Below are 16,415 nucleotides of genomic sequence, written 5' to 3'. Positions count from 1 at the left end.
AACTAACTTAGCTTACAGTCGTGCTGAATACTGTCGAAAAACATTCCTGAACATGTTCCCTTAAAAAAAAAAACGAGCAATTTTCATTTATAACGACCATTTATTTATATCATTGAAGTGACAATATTATTCGCCAATTGATTTAAAGCCAAAAGTGTAAAATTTGTCCAACATTTATGAACCATAGTATAAAATTTCATTCGTGAATAAATTCTCGATAAATGATCTGAAATGAATTTTTGATACCAATTAAGAGCGGTTTTCTGTCTCATCGATATACCAAATGTTTTATTTTACTCATATTTCAACGCGCTAGTAAATATTAGGCAAACGTCTCCAACTGTTTTGCACTCCTTCTGTTGATAAAAAACAAAAAAAATATATAGTCAAGCTTAGTGGAAAAATAAGTGTAAACTAAAATCAATTGGTTCGATATTACCTTATGAAAACAGCAAGACACGTACAACAGAATGAATTTTGGATTTTTCTTCAGTAGATAATTGACTGGAAATTTAACATAAAAATTTGAACTTTTTCTACAACTCCCAGTGTAGGCATAATTCGTGAAAACTATATTTCGGAATCATACGATGGAACCCTGTGAGGATTTGATTTATTGATATTCACGTTGACGACGATAGGAAAAAATGTGTACAAAGTCAAGACGCAACATGAAAATGAAATGAGAACTTTTGTAACTTACATACATCCTCTGAATGACGTTTAGAATGTTATTTTATTCAAGATAGGTACACATGTATCGACTCTATCCGATGCAGGATCTTATCGCGATCATGATCAGATAAGTGCAAAAGTGCTCAAGTCGAGTGTGGCGGATTGCTCAAAGAAATACAGAGCCACACATGCTGGAATACTATCGCGTCTTTTTCGTTTTCCAATATGAATTTCACAGGTTTCATCTTTAGCCCAAATAACGTCTAATTAATAATTCGCCGCCACCATGAAAGCAATTATTCGATACAACAGTGAGAAAAATTTACTCGATTCAAGGTTTTCGTCATCGAACTTTATTCACAAGTTCTTCTTGCGGATTTTTTTCACTATCGTATCGCAATCACGATATTATCCGCAGACCAATTTCTCAGTGGCACATTTATCTTTCACGCGCTGGTAAATCTTGGATACAACGATATTATGATCAGTGTTGACGAAGAACTTTCAATCGGGGAAAGTTTGTGTCAGCTGAGCGTAAAGTGAGTCCTGAATTATCGGTACAAGAATTTTGTTTAAACGTTTCGAGTCGCTATATAGATACTGGAATAAAAACTCACTAAATTCTTACAAGAGAAAACGAAGCTTGAAAAGTTGATAGACTATCAAAGGCACGGGAGTTTATTTTTAGAGTTAACGACGTATGCTCGGTACATTTTACAAATCAAAATGGGGCACTGTTGTCTCAGGTTCAAAAGTGGATGAGAAAATATAAGTTTTTTTTTTGCAATTCGTCGATAAATAGGAATAGACAAACAGCATTTGAATAACCATGTGGTCATACTCTTTTTCTAAATGTCCCTGTGCAATTTTCCTCAGTTTTTTATAACATGATAATAATTGACGATTTAAACGGAAAAGAAGATTAAAAGGAATTACAATTATTGAAGGTGTGCTAGATAAATCCGAAAAAAAGACATTTTTTTCACGTTAGCTGAAAAGGTGAAATACTTTCGAAAATTACGAGTATACGAACAGCAGTAAAATAAGACAAACACATACATTTCAATAACTATGTAATCATATTTTTTCCTTCACTGCCCCATTTTGAACCGGTCTTCCCAAAATTCTTCTGACTGACAATCGATATGACAGAATTCATTGGACAACAGAAATTTTTATCATCCAGAATTTCGATCAGCACACGAATAATAACGAAAAGCCATGTATCTACAGAGAGTATCAGAATAATTCTGTAAAACGACCGCAGTTTCGATCTTTTCAGAAATACCCTAATGATATTGAGTCTGTACTGAGTAAAAGGATCGGTTAGGTCAACTAAATCCACCAGCACAGACCGCTAAGTGAGAAATTCAATCACAGCAATTGAACACCCTTTGATTCAATCATTGACTCAATTGAGTCAAGCGATATTCAACTTCAGTGAGTAAATTTCTTTATTTCTGACTCAAACATGTTCACTTTTTTGACCTGAAGATCGGGACGAAATATTATGGCATATTGTTCCCTCTTTACTTTTTTTCCTCGTCTGTGAGAAAAAAGTAGGACTTTACTCCCGCATTCACGGAAAATAAAGGAAATTAATTTTTCAGTTTTTCTGGTTTTCTCTCCGTTTCCATTTTGTCCTACATCTCTCTGTATTATTATACACTTTCGATGATATTTTAGTTTTCAGACTGGTAGATCACACTTATACATAAAAGGAAATCACTTTTAAATCAATAATGCGACCAGAATTGAGTCCGGAATAAAGTCCTATATGTAACACAGGAATAAAAGTCGATCATTCCCTTGTTACATAATGTACTGTATTTACAACAGGTTTTTTCTCCCACCGTAGACTCGAGATCATTACCATATTTTCGAATTTCTACTTGAAAGAATCGCACTTGTGTTACAGTATACGATTGATTAAATGATAAACTGACGATAACTAGATGAACAAATAATTATCTTCAGTGATTGAATTTCTTATGTAGCGTCCGGCGTTGGCAAATTCAGTTGACAATAGGGTCGTCCTTGAAAAGGGCATTTTTGAATTTTGACTAGTTGGCCCCAAAATCAGCTCCAAACAATTCAAAAATAATTCCCTAATTTTTTCAGATTCTTATCTCAAATCTATTCCGTGCCCCGAAGAACGTAGATTTCCCCACTCGACCCTTTCAGGGGCACATCAAATCTACCCAACGGATTCAGATGAAATATGGTACCGACAGAAAGGTTTTTTTGGTCGCTATTTACGAATCTAAAGGTAAAAATTTGAAAATTCGAAGTGGTGGATCCAATATGATAGACCAAAACTCCAAAAGTCACTCGATATTGCCATGTTGGTCCCACCATTTAAAATTTTGTAATTTCGAGTTCAGATTCGTAATCAGCGACGTAAGAAACCCCTCTATATCAAATTTCATCCAAATTCGTGGAGTAGATTTGATGTGCTTCTAAAAGGGTTGAATAAAATCAACCCTCTTGGGGGCACGGGTTAGAATTGAGATGAAAATCCGTAAAAATGATGGAATTATTTTTGAATCATCTGGCATCGATTTGGAGGGCGAACGGGTCGAAATTCAAAAATGACCTTTCGAGGAACCACCCTGCTCGACACTATAGATTTTTTTCTCCAATTGTGGTTCCACGTCGCGCCGCAACGTCCAACCTGACCGTTGTCTTTTTCCAACAGGTATCACTGGCCCTGGGTTTGGAGGTCGGAGGATGGGGTGCGTTGATGGAGAGGTCGTCGAGCGCCGCCCACGGCTCGCTGTTTCCGTCCGGTGGGTTGGCAAGCCTGGCGCGTCGGTGCGGCGTCTGCCTGGCGGCGTTTCCATCCGCGTGGCTATTGGAGCGTCACGCGTTGCTGCAGCACGCGGGCCACCCTTCCGACGACAAACCGTTCACCTGCGAGCAGTGCGGCCAACGTTACCGATACAGATCGGCGTACGTGAAGCACCGTGAGCAGAACCACCGCGCGCGCCTCCCAGCGGACAAACTCTTCACCTGCGACGTATGCGGCATGCAATTCCGGTACCTCAAGTCCTTCAAGAAGCACCGACTGAACCACGCCTTGGAACGCCTCCACCGGGTCCCCGAGTCCCTGCAGCCGGGGCCCGCGGAGCGTAGTGACCAAGTTTCGAGCACCGGAGAGCCGTCCCAGATGGAGACGACCAGCGAACCGAGCCTCCCGGACGCCGAGGATCGCGTTCAGGTTGCCTCACCCGAGGCTCCCAGGGAGGAAACGACCTCCGAGACCACCAGCGTCCAGGAGAGCCTCCAGGAGCCCGGGGCTCCGGTCGACGTCGACGTCGCCGTCGGTCCCAGGGGTGGCGGGGGCAGCGAAGTTGGAGAGACCGAGGACGCCGGGCTGCAGGACGAAGAACGCGGTGAGCCCGCGGACACGATGCTGGGCCTCCTCAGAGGCCACGATTCCGAGAGACGGGAGCGCCGGTTCGCGTGTCCGTTTTGCGGCAAGTGCGTAAGGTCGAAGGAGAACCTTAAGCTCCACGTCCGCAAGCACACGGGCGAAAGGCCCTTCGTTTGTCTATTTTGCGGGCGAGCCTTCGGCGGGAAGAGCGACCTCACAAGACACCTTCGCATCCACACCGGCGAACGACCCTACCACTGTGAAATGTGCGGCAAGTGCTTCGCAAGGGCTGATTACCTATCGAAGCACCTCACCACCCACATCCATCAGCGTTAAACGCTTCGAGGGTGTCTTTTCAATCTGCGAATCGCATGGTCCGCTCCTTTTTTTCATCCACACCGCGCGGTAGTTGATCGATTTTTCATTTACGATCCTCAGGACGGAAGTTGTTTTACTTTTCTTTTTTTTTTTTTCTTTTTTTTTTTACAATCGGAGGCTTTCCTCTGGAATAAGAGGGATGGTGTGGCATCGCGTTCGCGAACTGCTGTTGGTACGCGTTGATCGGATTTCGCATTGTGATTATATTTATAGGAAGGATTGAAAAATTAGTCGACGTTGATGTTCTCTTCTCCGAGTATGCCAATAGTCAATGAATGTTATATTGACGAGTGTGTCTCTGGAGGTGGTAAATAAGCGTACGACGAAGAAGAAAGAGAATGAAGATTTTTACAATATGCTAGTGAGAATAATTTGTGATAAGGTTTTACCAAAGAACGTATAAAGAATGCGTCGAGCGAAACAATGGCCAACATTTGTTTTCGGTTTTTTTTTTTTAAGTTATTTTTTTCTTCAATCCATTAATATCGATATTTTTTTCCTCGATGGAAGAAAAAGAAAAAAAAAAACGTTCCGAATCTCTGTAGTAATCATAAAACAGCCAATTTATGTGTGTGACTTAAATTCCATAAATATTCTTCCAAATCGGACCGGATATATAAAGAGGAAAGATTCAATGCATTACATTCGGTACTTTCGGTATTGCTATAAATGGAAATATTTATCCAAAAACTGTACCGTATAGTGAGATTGCAAATCACCGTGCAAACCTTTTATTTCGAGTGTATTTCGCAATTTCATATCCGTATTCTGCCGCAAATCTCATGCGATTCAGTTACCATGGAAACCCAAATTGACTGAAACTATTCGAAATTTGTACCTAACTGTAACAAATTTCAATATCACTATTCTTCTTCTAAACCTGTTCAAATCATCGACAATATACAACGAATTATCGCGTACCTATCACGTAAATGTGAAACAAAAAACAACGTGCGGCTTGAATGATTATCTCGATCGGAAACAAGCTTTGGAATGAAATTTATACGGTAAAAAAATAAGTGGGAGTTAAGAACAAAAAAAAAAAAAAAAAAAACTGAATTCAATTTTTCAATTACTTTGAGAATCGTGTAGATTTTCACAAAACTTTAACGATCGGCCAATGGTCACGACTTTCAATCGTCTTTAGAACCATTTCAACTCGTCTCAGTATAATGCTGTAATAAACTTCACATACTGGGAAAACGGAGTGAGCATTGATCTTTTCTTCTTATATCTCTCGATTAAATTACACTCACACACACACGCACACGCACAGAAAAGTTTTAATTATACTCAGAGTAAAAAAAATCGTTCTACAGTTACGTACGGGATCCTTTTCCGTGATAATGCACGACTCCCAGACGGTGTGTGCCGGTGCCTTTGAGACTCGAGTCCCCTTTTAATATCTTAGCAATAATCCGATCTTCGAATCACTTCCGAAGGGGTAAGTTTGTTTTTCATTATTTTCAACAAATATTTCGAACACTTTGCGTTAAGTAGCGTCAATTAAACCGTACGTCGAACTGGCGGAATTCTTTCATCCATATATTTAATCTATTTCCTTAATTTCAATCGTCATTAATTGCAGCAGGTATATTGATTGCAGACGATATCCTTTCGTTCGTTGATGTGTAAAGCGCGTAATCACACAGGTACAATAATAAAAGTAGTTATAGATTCAATTTTCGCGCCGTAATCCTGGGAGTCGTGTTCCACCTTGTTGTATCCTCTTTTTTTCTTGATCAATTTCTCCTTTTTTCTTGACGTTGAGAATAATAATGAAACGAAAAGTAAGTAAGAAAAATAAAAAAAAAAAAAAAAAAAACGTTCTGTAACGATGAATATAAATTTGAGTAAATTTTCAAAGCGTCATAATAACGATAACAATAATGAATAATGAATAATAATATTACCAATAATTTTAATAACAATTAATCATTATAATAATCATAATGACAAGTTGAATATGGGTGCTATTCTACTGGTGAGATTGTCCGGCTCATGAAGCATCCAGGCAGCCAACCCTCCAAATCGAAAGCATCTGCGTGCCAAATATTGAAAATCTCGTCGATTGTATTTTCAGGTTCCCTCCAGATACATAAACATAAAGGCTAGCCTGGTGCTCCGGTGTAACAATTTAGATTTAATCTAGAAGTTGCAAAGGTAAGCAAATAATAATAATAATAACACTAATAATAATAATAATGATAATAGTAATTGGTCCGTTGTCGTTTAAACGTATAAACATATGAAACTACTATAAAATACATTAAACATCATATACACACAATATACCTATACGTATATACATATTGCAGTAAATAAACATAGGTATATGATGAATCTTACGTCGTAATATGATTCATGATTGGTTCACTGATTGATGGTGCGATGCAACGAATACATAATACTGGAAAAGTATATGTATATATGTATATATGTATATATTATATATGATATACATGTATATTTACACATAAGGAATGACGAACGATGAATAGAAAAATTATAAAATAATTTTTTGTTTCGTTTCGTTTTGTTATAGCTGTACCGGGACAATCTCTTGAAAATTGAAAATCGACCGCGCATGCGCAAGTGTTATCGGCTGTTCGCGCAGGCTGGCCATCTCGAGTTTTCAGCTGTCAAACTGTTTCTGACGGCGATGCAGTTGATACGAATTTTCGAGGTTAGAATCTCAAATAATCGAGGCAGTGACTCGGAAAGGTTTGGGCAGCATTTGTTATCGGGTCGGAAAGTCGATTATTCAACGAACGGTCGGAATTCAACGCTTATGCTCTTTGAAAATTCAAACGTACAAATTTTTTGTACGTTGGCCCGCCTGCATCGCAGACAAGAATATCGCTGCGGGAAGATTTCGCCAACCAATGAGATTGAATTATTTGACGCATGCGCGGTTGATTTTCAAGTTTCAAGAGATTCTCTCGGTATATATATATCAGTATATACAATATACAATATTTAAATTTAAAAAAAAAAATATGATTTTTGACATCAGATTAGTATGACTTATCTCGGTGACCTCTCTTCCTATTCGTTTGGTGCTTTATAATGGCATCGATTGTTTTTTTACTTTACTACTATACGTCCGGATCGAACGTGTCTAACTGTTCCTCTATACCTATGTGTATGATCTGTCTGTCTTACCGTCCGGCAAATACGTTGGTTGTGAATGGACGGAGATTTTATTCCCTGACGGCTGGGCTACTGATACGAAATTTAAAACGGTGAACCCAATATGGCGGATATTTATCCGAGAAATAAAATTAATCATATTTCGTGATAATATGTTTACAGAAAAATTTTATTTTTTCTTATTTTTGGAATTCCCACTTCACATTCAACGTTTAAATCCAAAAATTTAAGATAGCGAAGCTCCGTGAAACATTTTTTACCCAAACTTTGTTTATTTCGGTTCAATATTTAAATTAAATTAAAAGGTGTCATTTTCGACATCAGATTAGAATGATTTATCTTTGTTTTCTCTGCATGTATCTCTTTGGTTGTTTGTGGCCATTTTGATTGGTTTTTTTTTTAAAGATTCAGCAATCGATTTAATTCCACAACGTCAATTTCATCAAGTGATGAATTTGACCGATATTCAGCAAGCCTCATTGCTGAGTCTATGTAACGAAGAAACGAAATAAGTATCTGACTAGAGTAATGAAAAGCCTCAAAACCAGACGTCAGGGAAGACACGGGCATTCGAAATGACGGTTAAAACTATATGGGGAATTTTACGAGTTTTCATCCAGCTTTGGACGATCGCTATTTCCAATTTTGTCAGAACTTTAGCATATGACTGTGCTTTCGAATTGTACAACCGCATGTATTTTCCTTTTCCGATGCCACGCATCATTCCGAAGATGAAAGCCTTGAATATTAAACCTTAAATTTTCAAGCCACTTTTAGAAAACTGAACAAAATTGCAGTTGGCTCTATGCAAAATTTCAAAAACTTCAAGAGGTTGAAAAAAGTAAGCTTGGAAGTCACGAATTATTTACTCGTTACGACTCCATTTATCGTTGTAAATTTTTCTAAAAAAAATTACAGAACCTTTTGGTCAAAATGTCAAAGATTTTATCTTGAATTATCTGTAGTAGCTTTGAATTTTCAAAACTGGTCTTAAAAACCTAAAAAAAAGTAAATGAAGTTGTAATGGTATAAACAACTTTCTGCACTATCTTAAGAATTTTATAATTTTGCATAGAATTGAGCGCACTTCTTTCAGATTTTTCGAAGTAGCTGAAAGATATAAAATTTACGCGTGAATGATATGAACGAAAAAGAGAAATATTTGTGATATTCTCAATTAAATTACCACAAGTTTGGGAACGCAGGCGAAGGTTCGAAGCTAGGTGAAAACGCTTGGAATTTCCAAAATACTCATACTCACACGCACATACGCATATATATGATAATGTTTATATATATATGTATATATGCGTGTGCGATATATGTATGATAATATAAATCTACATCTTACATAATATACAACACCAAGTAATATAAAAATATATAAATAATGATTTATCCAACAATATATTTACACACATACACACACATTATATGTATATATCTATTTAATGAATGTTCCTATATTTATACCGTAAGTAATATATAATTAGATGTACTATATGAATATTTGATGGTGATTTAAGGTTTTTACCAAAAAAACAAAAAAAAAAAAAAATTGTGTCTCTTTAGAGCATATGTATAAGAACGAACTGCGGCTGTAAGAGTTTAAAAGCAAAAAAACAAAAAAAAAACAAACGAAAAGAACAAAAAAAAAAAAAAAAAATACGAAACAAATCGAAGGTAAAAAAAAAAAATACAACCCTAAAAATCACGATTATTAACCGTAAAAGTAAAGAGATAGAGGGACGAAAATTTGCGAATCGTAGATAATTATACTCGAAGTAAAATTCGATTCAGGTGCTGAAATATAAGTGAAAAAAAAAAAAAAAAAAACAAAGAAATTAGTGAAATTTAAAGAGAAATTAAATTAGAAAGAAAGAAAAAAAATAAAATAAATAAAAATTCAAATAGAGAAGACAATTGGTATAAAGATGTATAGGGAAAATAGCGCAAGAGATAATTAAGATAAAATGATCTACCTTGTTGAGGTTGGCGCAGGGCTGCAGAGCGAGAGGGTCTTCCTACATTGACTGAATGATCAGATGTGATATACGCGTAAGAAATAATTAACTGATGTAATTATTCAATGTAATCGTAATTATGTGTTATTCAATATTTACTATATATAATAATAATATATATATATATATAGTACGATTATGATACGTATATACAAAAAGATTATTATAAACGAAGAAGAAGGCGCTGGAGAAGATGGAGAAGAAAAAATGTAATATCTGTAATATATGCAATATGCGCGCGCAGATACAACACAGGGTGATTATTTTCAACGCCAAGAATAACGAATTTCAAGTTGGAAAAATTTGTTTTCCCATAACAGGTTTTCAACAATGTCTTGAAGTGTTTAATATAACGTAAATTCTGACGGTGAGACGTGCCTGTAGTTTTGTTGTGTTTCAAATAATCTTGATTGCAATGATCACCGTGTGTCCATATATGATAATTATCAACGTCTGCGCGTATCTGATACTTTATGGATAATCGAAGATAAGATCATACGTGGTATAGTCTGTTTAAAAAACGTGTCAAGATTTATTTCATTCTAATGTTTTGTGAGGACAGTTTGCCGAAGATTTATGATCTTCCGTTAGGAACGATTTACTCGACTCAGGTCGAATATACCTGTTATAGTATATAAAAATTACGTCTGCGAGGTAAATTGTTATTAAACGTATAGTCTTACGCTTTTTCCCGTATAACATACGCTAGGTATTACAGTATGGGTATGATAACAAGCGACAAGTAGGAGCGGCTCTGTGATTACAGCTTGGATTCATGCGGTTTTCTGTTCCAGCCAATTATAGGGACGAAGCGACCAGATTTCACACGTCGACTTTTTATTGGATAATATATTGCATACGCGACACTTACCGTGCATTAATATTAAACTCGTCACGATCGATTCGATATTTTATTTCACAAGGAGTAAGTTCGAATATAAAGCGTCGAGTACATCGAGGATCGTCGGAGAACGATCAAAACCTAGATTATAGGATAATTGACGCGCGATTATCGACATCGAAAATATGGCCGCGTCGTATTTAATTTTAAAAGTCATTATTCACCGGATTTCTTTCCCCGTATAGATTTCGGGTGGCAAAATGAAAGTCCGGAAGCTTGCACAAGGTTTCATTTACCTCAGTTTTCGTACAATTTACCGTAAACGATCAGCTGATCACTCTTCTCAGCGCCATATTGCTTAGTCACGCTTCTTTTTCCGTTCTCAGATATACGTTGATAGAATCTCACATGTTTCGTATTGCAACGCTGAAATACAATGACTGTAATACGAAGGTTCGAGAACGTGTATGGATTGAAATCTCGACTTGTAAAATCATCTCAACTCCGATAAATCTTCCGAATTAATCTAAATACGCACATTGTCAACGCCATATGACAAAGTGCAAATGAGGCCTAAAATGTGATTTGAAAATAATGGTCAAGATTGTTCAAGAAACTTGAAGAAATATTGAAAAAAAAATAAGTTTACTTTTTCCAACTATGAACTAATTGAATGATCGAAACCAGCTGAACAGAACCTCGCGGTCCAACGTGATTGCCTTTTTTTTTTTCTTTTTCTTTTTTTATTTTTTTTGCGCATCCCAGGTAAAAAATTTGCAGACCGATTGATCCACGGTTGATTAACTTCCCTCATCTTCCGTGAACTTAAAGTTTCGCCAATTCTCTGGATCACGATTAAACTATCGTACGTGAAAATAACAACATCCTACTGCCGCAGTAGTAAAAGAATATCGAAAGACAAGCTCGCTGTGCACGTTGCAGCCTAAAGCAACGTCCGTCCCCGGCAAAATACCACAATAACGTTTGTATATCGAAGACGTATTTGTCGATATATATATATATATATATATATATGTAATACGTTAATAGAGTAGATGATAGGGCCGTTTACGCGTTTCATGCAATAAATACGTTACATAGCTGTTTGCTCAATCCTCGGATATCCGTCGGTCCGTCCGTGCGGAACGTTGTTAATTTTAAGGTACGTAATACGTAGGGTAGAAACATTATTATTATTATTATTATTAATAATACTACTACTACCACTACTGCTATATAATTGTAGCTAACGAAATATTAGAGACAACGTGCTTGGAAGGTAGCGAGCCTTGTAAAAATTATTCTCAACCTGAAGAACCCCTAATATATGTAGCTTGATTATTGTATAGGTAGACCGCAGGTAAACTATATGTTTTACATATAATTGTAACGTTTATTGTGTAATAGTCTATACGAACAACAGGTATATACGTATATACATACATATATATATATATACCATGTAGTATACACTATTCTTACTAGATCGATGGAATTTCTCCCCCTTTTCTCTAATCTCGATTTCGTCTCGATGTCTTCTTCGGTGTCTATTCAATTGTTATACATTATGTAGGATTTAATACGCAACACGAATATATATTACACTATACATATATATACAATACATATGTCAGATACGTTAATACAGATTTAATAACTAAACTTTACCTATCTGTGAATAATAATAATAATGATAATAATAATTTATTATTACAATTATTATTCGATCGATCTATCGATATTACGTACGTACATCAAAACAGTGTGATTGCAGGAAAACGATATATTATATGTATACATAATTACATATGCATATATATTCAACTATTATGTAAAGTATAAATATAACTGCGTATAAATATAATGAAAGCACATCTTAAACCTGTGTTTATATACCGAATATAACAATGCGCGAAAGTGATTTAATTTAATGAAAGAAGACTAAGTAAAAGAAGAAAAAAAAAAAAAAAAAAAGAGAGAGAGAAAAAGTAAAACGTGCAGACTTTTCGTACCTGATCACGTGCAGTTTGCAGTTGGTAATAATACGGTATAACAGACGCATGTAATACATACATTATACATATATATACAATATATAGTTCCTTGCGGGAAAAATTTATATTTATATCGATGTAGTGATATTTACCCACTGCATAGAAACAACGCCAAATATTGTTACCGTGAAACTTTTAATTTTATGTAATATATACATAATGTAAACAAACACATACAACGACTCGTCAGATTGTTAGGTATATATATATATATATGTATATATATATACGTTAACGATGAATACTGCAATCACTCTGTCGACAAAAATCTCTATGGCTGTACTATCATTGTTTACTACTAATTGTGATTATAACCATGTTTATTTTTAACAATATTACCATCATATGATTATACCCACACATTGTATAAATTATACACATGTATGATAACACGCGTCAACGAATAAGTCGAGAAATATATATATATATATATATATATATATATATATATATATATGTGTGTATAATTAGACTGGTTGAAAAAATCGAAGGTGTTTTTTTTTTCTTTTTAATTTCACATGTTTAATAGTTGTAGGAATAGCAAATAAGACGCTTGTTGTAATTTATGCTCTTAATATTAATATTTAATGTTTCCATGAACGCAATTTTCCAATTTCCATTCAATTAAAATGGGAAAATAATTCTAGTTATTTTTGAATTTTGTAGCTCAGTAACGAGGCAATGTACATAAATGACCGATACTCATTTTTGCGGGGAATTTAATGTTCTAAAAAAAAAAAGTCTCTTATAACTTTTTGACAACTAAACTGTTTCAAACTGTTATTCAGGATTCAAGTTGAAATCGCGTGAAAAGAGATTAACAGCGAAAATATATATTTAAACTAATCGATACGGTGAAAGAAAATGTATTAATAATTTTTGGTACTCCGAGTATTTTTGCTAATTATTGACATTACGAACGTGACAATTAATTTCATTTTAAATGTACGTTTTTTTTAAGCAAAAAATAAATTCGCTTAAACTGAAAATTAATCGAATGACATGATTTTGTAGCGGCTGGAATGCTTCACAAAAAAGAAACTCACAATATTTTGTGACAACTTTGGTATTTTCGCTGTTAATCGCGAAAAAATTGAATTTTCATACGATTTCAACTTTATCCTTGAATAACTTTTCAAAGACTTCAGTTATCAAAAAATTGTAAGAGAACTTTTTTGCGGAGCATTAAATTCCCTGCAAAAATGTATATCGCATATTTTTGTACGTTGTCTCGTTGCTCGGCGACAAAATTCATGAATAACTAAAATTATTTTGTCACGTTAATCGAATGGAAAATGGAAAATCACTATCTAATCAGGAAACACTAAATATTAATATTAAGATAATAAGCATAAATTATAACAAGCGTCTTATTTCCTCTTCCCGCAACTGTTGAACATGTAACATTGAAAAAACAGTCGTTTTGTTTTTAACCAGTCTAGCGTATATGTTTGCATACATGTATAATCGAATCACATATAAGTAATACGAGTATAAAGCAAATGACATTACGTCGTAATACAATATTATTAAACTACTCATCGTACATGTATATAAATTTATTTACATTATATATATTATATTATGTATACATATATCTGAATATGGATGTTAGAAATATTTTTCAACGTGTACTAAATGTGATAATTGAATAATTGACAATGAGCAATGTAACTGTAACATAAATATTATTATATACATATATATATATATATATATATATATATATATATATGTATATATATATATATAAATTATATTATATTATATAACATTATATTATATTATTATCAATGTCTATTGTGCAACCTTAGACGTTATAGATTTTGCAATAGATTATACATGTTAGCTGTTAATTAATTAACTGTAACGCGGTGAGGGGAATAATTTCACCTAATTGAAATTGAACAACAATGCTATCTCAGATCTGTCCACAATATTATATACATACCGACACACGAATCCGTACATTAAATAGTACATACACTCAACTATTGCTCCAAGTTACTCTGTGCGGTAATATGCTGCGTAAAATGAATGATTTATTTCCATGTAATGTAACAATCACGCGATATTATCACACCGAATCCGTTTCTGTACCTCTGATATTACAATCCGCGATGCTTGAGTCGCGTACGATTCAAAATCTATCAAAGTGAGCGCAGAAATACAAAACGAGAAAAAAAAATAAATGAATAAATAAATAAAAAATACCCAAAAATTACACAGAGAAGTGTGAAAAATTTAGCATCACTTTCAGAGGAAAGATTGCTATAAAAGAATTTGAAAGGTGAAAGAAAAAAGCACATTTACCACAAAAACATGGAAACGATGATTTAATGAAGAATTATTCGTGAGCTTGTTTAAAAAAGATTGCGCCTGCAATTTGTTTCAAACGGTATGTTTCAACGCAGCATTTTACCGCAATACGTTAATCTGTAATTAGCGCTATCAAAAATGAAAAAGAATTGAAAAAACGAAAAATAAAAAATAAAAATAAAAATAAAAATAAAAATAAAAAAAAAAAAAAATCCAATCTTAACGAGAGTAAATATGATATAATATTAAACGAATTATCGCACCAGTAAGTCATATACATTATACATTACTTACAACAATATACAATTATACATAACCGATTGTTGTCTACGATAAATATATATATATATATATAATAATGTGTTATTTTTCTAATTCAAATTTAATTGTTAATTGTTGATAACAAACACACATCGAATTTTAAAACGAACAATGCTATTTAGTTGCTGCTATTCAGTGTTGTATACATGAGATTATTGGTAATTCGAGCATTACGTACATATATACAGTGTAAATCGAACGAACATCTACAATCTATATTATGAATGTATATAGACATACATGTACGGATGGTACGTATCTTAAGCAGTTGGTCATTGGCACTGACGTGCGGTATAATTCAAATTGGACAGTTAATAAACGATCTTGTTATAACTCAAATTACCAAATTATCGTCGCTGCATTAAAATATTGTGCATTGAGCCATAAATAGTCGTATATATAACTAACGATATTTATAATATACTTGGATAATACGGCACAACGATTAACTCAATAATGCCCCCACGGATTGATACAGTGTGTTTCGATTATTTTTCCACACAATGTGTGAAATTAACGTCTATTATCATTATCATCCTCAGTGGAATAATTTGTGGATTTTCCTTTGATACGATGGATTTTTGAAAAGAAATAACGAAAATTACGTCATCGACGAATTCTTTATAATTGTGTATTTTTCATTATATTAGGCATAATGTGATACAGGCGAGGATGCATACTTACAACTTTGTTATATTAAATTATACGAGCAATGTGCCGAAGAATTTGCATTGTAGGCAGAGGCTGCAGTTAATAACTCGGCTTATTGTGATAGCTGGATTCGCAGCGTGTTGATAGAAATTGTAGAAGGAAATTGAAGACTAATCGGGAAAGATAATTCAACGAAACGAAGGTGAAAGACTTTTACGATCGTCTAATCGTTGGTATCGTGGGTTGCATCAATTTGAATAAGACGAAAGAAACCGAAACGTCTGGAGCCGTAATTATTGGTTTTGAACGACATTACCTACGATTTTTGTTTTCAAAATTTTTATGCTCGTACAAACGAAACTCGGCAAATATTTCTATTGCCTTGGCTTGCATTGTGTTATAAAATTCATAGAGCGTAAAAATATCTTCAGCGAATTAACATGACTTCCGATAGTGATTACCGATTGCAATACATTTAGATGTTGATTTGATAACCGCAGGCAAGATCTCTTGCCCAAAATTCACCCTACATATTATATGGTGTGTACAATTATGTATATGGTTATTTATAGGCGTATAAAAGGCGTGTGATTTTTCTGTAAACTTGTTAAATGTAACACTGT

At 34.4% G+C, this 16,415-nt stretch overlaps 1 protein-coding gene across 1 annotated transcript in view; it reads left to right on the top strand.

Annotated features, from left to right (window-relative positions):
• LOC124181069 (protein bric-a-brac 1-like) overlaps window positions 1–4,487 on the top strand; it is a 73,335-nt gene extending 68,848 nt beyond the window's left edge. Inside the window, exon 4 of the mRNA XM_046567245.1 lies at window positions 3,374–4,487. Coding sequence (XP_046423201.1) covers window positions 3,374–4,387 — 1,014 coding nt within the window. The 3' untranslated portion in view covers window positions 4,388–4,487. The remainder of the gene's footprint in view (window positions 1–3,373) is intronic.
• The last annotated feature ends 11,928 nt before the right edge of the window (window positions 4,488–16,415 follow it).

The sequence above is a fragment of the Neodiprion fabricii genome, chromosome 4 (genome assembly GCF_021155785.1).
Source record: "Neodiprion fabricii isolate iyNeoFabr1 chromosome 4, iyNeoFabr1.1, whole genome shotgun sequence".
In the NCBI taxonomy this organism is placed as follows: domain Eukaryota; kingdom Metazoa; phylum Arthropoda; class Insecta; order Hymenoptera; family Diprionidae; genus Neodiprion; species Neodiprion fabricii.
This window is presented reverse-complemented; position numbering and strand designations above follow the sequence as displayed.